The sequence below is a fragment of the Malurus melanocephalus genome, unplaced genomic scaffold (genome assembly GCF_030028575.1).
Source record: "Malurus melanocephalus ecotype Western Australia unplaced genomic scaffold, MMel_1.1 scaffold_266, whole genome shotgun sequence".
Lineage (NCBI taxonomy): Eukaryota > Metazoa > Chordata > Aves > Passeriformes > Maluridae > Malurus > Malurus melanocephalus.
In genome coordinates, this window is record NW_026623498.1 from 630,785 (window position 1) to 638,191 (window position 7,407).

Below are 7,407 nucleotides of genomic sequence, written 5' to 3' on the forward strand. Positions count from 1 at the left end.
GGGCCCTGTCCCCAGTCCCTGTCACCCCAGGAAGGGGCCCTGTCCCTGGTCCCTGTCACCCCAGGAAGGGTCCTGTCCCTGTCACCCCAGGAAGGGCCCTGTCCCGGTCCCTGTCACCCCAGGAAGGGGTCACTGGCTGGAGCAGCTCAGAGTGCCCTGGAACTGCTCTGCTCTGCTCTGCTGCCCTTCCCCTCTCAGGGCCACAGCTCTGCCTCCAGTCCAATTCACAGATCCAGGAGCAAAGAGCATCCAGGAACAAAAAAACAGGTACAAGGAGAAGGGAGAATAACGCTAAACTGGGCACAGGTCTCAGACACATTCATATCCTGATTTGTGACTAGCTAGAAACTTCAGCTGCCAAAAGTAAGAATTTTTGTCTCCTGGCCATTGTCCTGYTTTGGATGAGAAAGGAGTTTTGAATTAGAGCTGCCATTGCTGCACTAAAACCTTCCAGAGTACCCAGGGCTGGCATCAACTGTGGCACAAAGGTGGTGTGTGTGGATGTGCACATCCTGTGTCTACACAGATCCACCCATGGCGTGCCAGAAATGTTCAGGGAACTCTCCCYGAGCTTTGGTCCCAAAGGAGGCTTTACTTTACAGGGCACGGCTTCAGGACTGAGCACTGTCCCTGTCCCTGGAGAGCAGAGCCAAGAGCTCCTGMAGGTGACAGCTCAACTGGGAGACTGTGACAGCACAAACCATTTCAAAAGCACCTCTGAAAAACCAAAGCAGAGACATTTACCAAAACTCCCTTCAGCTTTCACCAGTGCAGTCAGTCTGSAGCAATTATCTGGCTATTAATTATATTAATTTTTATAAGAGCATAAATACTTTGTCCACATTACATCAATACACACTTTCTACAGTATCTAAGCATGATTATTAGCTTCACATAATTTCAGCACACTTGAAAAATATTCATAAAGCCAAAATAAAAAGCCACTACACCGTTTTCATATTCCCACATGTCCTCACCCTTTGACACACCCAAGCTCACTAARGGCATGCAAAGCATGGGTGTAGGGAAGGAGGAGTTAAGAGAAAGAACTGGATATAAATACAGTGGATTTCCAATGGTAAAGGGCCACAAAGGTGTCASTTTGCATGCACTGATGTCCCCGAGGGCCTCAGGAAGGCCAGAAGCAGCAGCAGCAGAGATGCTGACTGGGTTGCTGCCTCTGGGTTTTCCCTCAGCCCTCTGTAGAATTGCTCAGAAATTTTAGCCCAAGTGTCCTCTGATCTGTGCCACTGTCAGTGGTGGCAGAGGAAGGACAGAAGCAGTGGCCTGGCAGACACACGGGCACTGCTGTCCCATGCCATGGTTGCACTGAGGCAAAGTAACACAGTGTTGTCCCAAATCTTGCCCAGGAAAAGGCACTTCATGAACCCACATTGGCCCCTGCTGGGACAGGGTACAAGATTTGGAGTTGGCAGATCAGCCATGGCCACTGAGAACCAGAGTCAAGCATTGGGGATTGAGCAGATTTGACCTCAAGGGACACACAAACCCACTCACAATCCCTCAGCACCTCAGCTCCATTCTGCTGTACCATCCTCTGGTCCAGACACRTGGTCAATGTGAAAAATCAGCACCGTGAATTAGGGGCTTTTTGGGCCAAAACCCTCTAATATTGTTAAGATGTTTGCCTGCTCTGGCCTGCGTGGCTGAGAGAATCCTCAGGCAACAAAATTGCATCTGGAGACCACAGGTTACCAAGAGTTCCTCTGTGGCCTGAAGAAAGAGTCCAGCTCAGTGAGAACAAGAAGCTCAAAGCACTGACCCAGTGGTTCTGGATGATTTGGTGGCAGCTGTGGTTATTTGCTACCAAGCTCTTATCCCAGGAGAAGGGAAAGTGTCACCCAAAATAGCACCTCCCTTGCATAGGACAGGAGCACTGTGCACCAAACACACATTTCTCCTGCAGGACTCAGCTGATGTAGCTCAGATTTGTGCACACACAGATGACACAGATGGTGCTGGGTGACAAATGCAAAGCACCTTCCATGCAGAACCCATGGCATGGCAGTGTCCACACAGCCCCTCTGGCTCTGCAATCTGCTGTGCCAAGAACATCTCATTAAAGGCAGTGGTGGTTGGACTGGGTTTTTTTTCACAGTCAGCAGGAGAATACTGCTGACTTATAACTCATCTGAAGGCTCGTTGTCTGAGACACAATCTGTCTGGTACAGGTTGAACAYTACAGTTTAAAAATCAGAACAACTCTGGACAAAACCCACCCTTCTCCTCCTTTCTTCCCTTCCTGCGAAAGATCCATCACCCTCCACCATCAACAACAGCAGAGAGAGAGGAGACTGTCAGCATCAGAGTCTCTGGAACACCAAAAATTCARCTGCTGCAAGTTTGGTTTTGAGGCTCTGAGGTTTTTGTTGCTTTTAGAAGCAGCAGCAGCATGCTGAGGCACCAAGAAGTGGGGAAAATAGGCTGACACCTGAGCAAAATCAAAAGCTTCTTTGGCATTAAAACTGAACCCCACTTCAATACATATTGTTATTTTGTTTCATCTKTAAAATTTACCCAATTATGAGCCCAAAACTTCTTCAGTAATGAGTTGTGAGCAAAGCACCACAGAGATCAGTTGTACAGCTTGGCCATAAAACAAAGCAGCTTTCTGATGTTCTGACACAGAAATTAGTGCAACTAGTAAATATACTTCACTTGCATTAATGTGCATAAAGAGAAGACAAATGGATTCCTTGCTTGTGTGTCACTTGCATTAAGTATCTCCCAGATTAAAGGACTTTAAATCCAGTATAGATTTGCACTTGCTGTGCAAACAGAGCTACAATATTCCTTAACAGGATTATTTGGGCTTCACAGTGTAAATCCTCTCCTTCCCACAGCTCTACCAACTGCCTGTTCCCAATATTGAGTGTGCATCCTCCCCATCCCATCCCATCCCATCTGCACAGGGAAAAAGAGAAGAGAAAAAGAGAAAAGAACAGGCATGGTAAAACAATGTCACATTCAAGAGAAAAACACCACAAAGGGTGTCTGACCCCAGGGAGCTCCAGGATGGGTCGAGTTTAAATTGAAAATAAAAACCAAAGTGCTCCTAAAAAGAAGGGAGGCAAACAGCTACTGAGAGGAGATAGGAGAGGATATSAAACAGGACACAGTGAAGCTTAACACAGCCTTGACTTTCAGCTCCTGAAAATAAAACATCCCAGGAGGCTGCCAGCCATCTTTAGAAGCTGCCACTCAGAGTTTCCTTACTACTGGGCAAGAAAATTTAGACAGAWTAATTTCATTCTTATTAAAAACAGGATATTGCTGACAGAAATCAGGCATGACATTACCATGACCATTCCCACAGAGTCTGTCTGCTCACAYCCCTCCTTTCAGCCTTCTCAACATATCCTTCAAATCTGAGATTCCTCCCATCACTGGGAGGGAACTTTCAATCCAAATTTACAGGCAAGTGCAGAGGACAATCACAGCTRAACAGAAACATCAGCATCAGTCTTTTCTTACGTTTAAAACTTATGAGGGAATATTTGGAAGTCCTGAAGCAGGAAGAAGGGAGGAATTAAAAAAGAAGTCTAGATGCCTTATTTCACTTTATGGCCATAACAGCTCAAGGTTTCCAGTGCCTGGGACTGTGAGCCAGATGAAAAATGTTTTGGGTCAGGATTGGGAAGTGATGGGAACGTGGAAGATGGAACCAGACTTTGCTGGATTCCTTCTGTGGRTAAGTTAATTAAACAACCCTCAGCATCATTCACAAGCACCAGAATAGAGACAGGTTCTGTTAGCTGGGAGATGGATATTGCAGTTCTCTGAAGGCACAGAAAAAGGTTCCAAGGAGAGCCCAGACAGGCACAGGTCTGGGTTACAGGCCCACAGGCAGGAGCTGCACCCTCCCATGACTCAGCCTGGCTTTGTTCATGAATTTCAGAGCTTTTGGTAGTGCTACCTTTGTGCTTTCACAATGAACACTGTTCCAGGAACAGTTATGAACAGCCAGGAAATAGCTTTTGTTTCCTTTAGTAAAGCTCCTCTCATTTCACCAGCATCTGCAGCACCCAGCAGTGTCTGCATTTTTTAGCAGGAATTGCAGATACTTCACAGTGAGAGCTCCATTCTGATTATTTTAGAGTTTATACACTGAAGATCACGACACCCAATTAACTTGTATCAGCCTATTAGGGTGGTGATTTCCACTGTGCTATTCTGAACAGAAGAAAACAGCAGATCTGTGAAAGAGCTATTTCCTCTTGAAAGACCAAAATCTGTATGAGACACTCAGTGGAGTGCCTTTCAAACAACTGTGCAGGATAATCAGACTGCTTATCCTAAGAGGCTCCAACAAGTTAATCCTAAAAACCCAAACAGCTGGAAGTTCCTTCCTCCCCAGGCAGTAACACCCAGCCATTCCAGATTCCAGCAGAGAACTCGACTCCAAGCTACAATTTCCAGACCCTCTTTTTCAGCAGCATTGGCACAATGCCAGGCTACAAAATGAACCCCTCCAAGTAGCCCAAAAASTGCAGTCCCACAGCAGAGCTCCCACCCCTTCCTACAGCACACACTTCCACGCTGTGTTCTCAGCAATAAACACTGAGTAGTGATGTACWATGAAAGCTGCCCAGATATCTCAGCATGAGGTTGTCAGTCCCACATTTCTTCTCTTTCTAAGGCTATTAGAATGGAGGAACAGATGCATTTTTATCCAGTTGTGCTTGTACACAGATGTTCCTCAGGGGGCAGGTGRGGAATGCCAAAGAAAATTGGCACTGAAAGCAACAACCACCGGTAGATCTGAAAATTTAACCTCMAAGAGCTGARTAATTTCAGGTATTAATTCAAGACRCTCTGAGCTACATGACTTTTTAAAGCACCTTTTTGAATGAATTACTGAAGTTCCAGTCCAAAGCACTTAAGGACACTTCTCCATTTAAAACRGGAGCCAGGAGAAGGGCAGAGCAAGAGAGGATGCAGGTAAGTGATGCTACACAGTGGAAGGCAAGAGAGCCAGGTTCTGGGCTCTGTGTGGTGCCCTCCTGGTGTGTCTGGGCAGCTCAGCACCCTTAAGGAGGGCTCCAATTGCAGAGGCAAGGTCCCAGCAGCTCCACATTAAAATGACCATTAGCACCATTAGCACAGTGAAGATGGCAGGGGGTTCCTCTGTGAGTGGCTAAGGGTGGAGAGGCAGTGAGAAGAACCAGGAGTTCAGGAGGAGCCAGAATCTCTTTGGCTGGAGGAGCAGAATGGGGAGGAGGTGGCATTTATGGAGCAGTTTGTGGGGCAGCTGCTGGAAGAAGTGACTTTGGGGAAGCTGGGTGTTTGTAGTGCTGATGTGGGGTGCAGGAGGGAGGGAGGATGGAGGCAGCACGATGGCCAGCAGTGGAAATGCTCTGAGCAGCTAGCCCAGTGGCAAACCAGGATGGGAAACAATTATATCTAYATATATATATAYACACATATAGATGTGAATATATATATGTATATATAAAARGGAAGAGAAGATCTTCACTGCTTAACTAATTTAAAAAAAAGGAAACAGAGGAAGGGAGAGTAACAAGAGGAGAGAGAAGCACCAATSGCAAAGAGTTCACAAGGCTTTTTTGCTCCTTCCCCCAGCGTCACTGCCGTGGCTCTGACCTTCGGGGCCGGTATCTCCTSTGGCCCGTTGCCTTCCTCGTGGCCACGGCGGCGGTGAAGCCCACCAGGCAGCACAGGGAYGTGGTGCCAAACTTGGCCGTGTCCAGCCAGCCCGGCGTGTCCGCCTTCAGGTAGCGCTCGGCTAAATGCAGACTCATCACTCCAAACCACAGCACCGAGGCAAAGGCRTCGATCCTCCGGAGCCTGTGGACACAGAAACAAGACAAGGGTTTAAACACCATGGAAAAACCCTGTCCTGAGGGTGGAGAGGGATGGGGGAGAGCACCCACACTCAGCAGGTTCTGTACTGCTCTGCCTACAGCACATCACGGGCAGCCCTGCTCGCTGCTGGGCAAGTGTCTGAGTAAATCAGTTCCAGAGCTGCACAGGCAACTCTTCATTCACAGCAATTCCGATTTAAACGGAATGAATCACGGCAGCAGAACTACATGTGCCATTCTGGAAAACGTTCACCCCTGCATCACCAAGGTAACACAGCCCTAGAGAGCTCCCAGGAAAGCAGAGTGAAGYGAAGCAGGAGCCGAGCACACGCACCTGATGCGCCCAGCCAGGAACATGGCCAGCAGGCAGGTGAAGAGCCCCAGCACGGCCACTGCTGTCTGGTGGTTCTTGCTGTAGGCCCAGGCGGTGCTCAGGCTGTCCAGCAGGTGATCCGGGAGCAGGGACAGCAGCTCCCTCCAGCYCCCTGCCCTCACTGAGCTGCCATTGCTGCTGCCCTCGCCAGTGGGGCTGGGGCCAGTCCTGTTCCGCAGGGATGTGGGGCTGAGCTGGGCAGGAATGGCCGTGCTGAGCGAGAAGGGATCTCCTGAACCGTACAAAGCCATCAGAACCAGCAACGCACAGCTGAGGAACGCCAGGAACCGCAGAAATATCACCTGAGCTGGGGTGCTGATGGAGGTGGAAGAGGAGGATGAACACAAATTCTGCAGAGGAARGGAGAAACACATTGTCAGAAGCTGACTGCAGCAAGGTTTTGAAGTGGTGTTGTATGAAACACTTCCAGACTGTATGGTTTACTGGACTGTTCTGCTCAAGTACCTCTAAGTCTCTGTACTGGGCTAACACATGGGATACTGGAGACTAGCAAGGAGCAACTGCAGAAATATGAGCAGAAGCCAAGATCAGGAAGGGCAGTGAAACAAGGAGAAAGTCATAATTTAATTCCCATTGTTCCTTTTTTACTTTTTCTCCCCTTGTACTCCATAATTTCYTGCGCTGCACTCATAAATTGGCTTCCCTACCTGCCCTTCTCTGCCTGTCCCATTATTTTCCTTCCACTCTGTTATTACACTAGACTTATCTCCTAACAACTGCACTGAGTGACAGCAAAAGAAAAACCTCCAACTAACATTAGGAGCATCTGTGGCAASTCTSCTGCGCTCCTCTGAACTGCCCTGCMCCCAAACTCCCAGWGGCAGAGACCCCAAKGCTCTGCCTCCCTTTYCCAGCAGCAGAGCAGGTTCAGGGGTGCAGAGCTGTCTGTCCGTCCCCCTGAATCCCCTCCTGTCTCCCRTGTACCTGGCAGTAGCTCTTGTCCGTGTCCCGGCGCCTGAAGTGGTGGCTGAGCAGCAGYGCCCGCAGCTGCCGGTTCTGGTGTTTGATGTAATACTCCACTGCAGCCTGGCACGGCCGGCACAGCTTGTAGGTCTGCTCCAGGTGGTGCTTGTACACCTCRATCTCCTCATCGTACTTGCCCTGGTGACAACAGGACAGGAAGGGAGCTCAGGAGAGGAAATCCCTCAGACTGCGGTGTCTGCTGCT

At 48.8% G+C, this 7,407-nt stretch overlaps 1 protein-coding gene across 2 annotated transcripts in view; it reads right to left on the reverse strand.

Moving 5' to 3' along the window:
* TMEM201 (transmembrane protein 201) overlaps positions 1-7,407 on the reverse strand; it is a 22,172-nt gene that overhangs the window by 6,933 nt on the left and 7,832 nt on the right. For both annotated transcript variants that reach the window (XM_057375982.1, XM_057375981.1), the window contains exons 4-6: positions 7,165-7,341; positions 6,181-6,569; positions 5,626-5,829 (exon numbers count right to left, since the gene is read on the reverse strand). In XM_057375982.1, the coding sequence (XP_057231965.1) occupies positions 5,626-5,829; positions 6,181-6,569; positions 7,165-7,341 (770 nt within the window). The remainder of the gene's footprint in view (positions 1-5,625; positions 5,830-6,180; positions 6,570-7,164; positions 7,342-7,407) is intronic.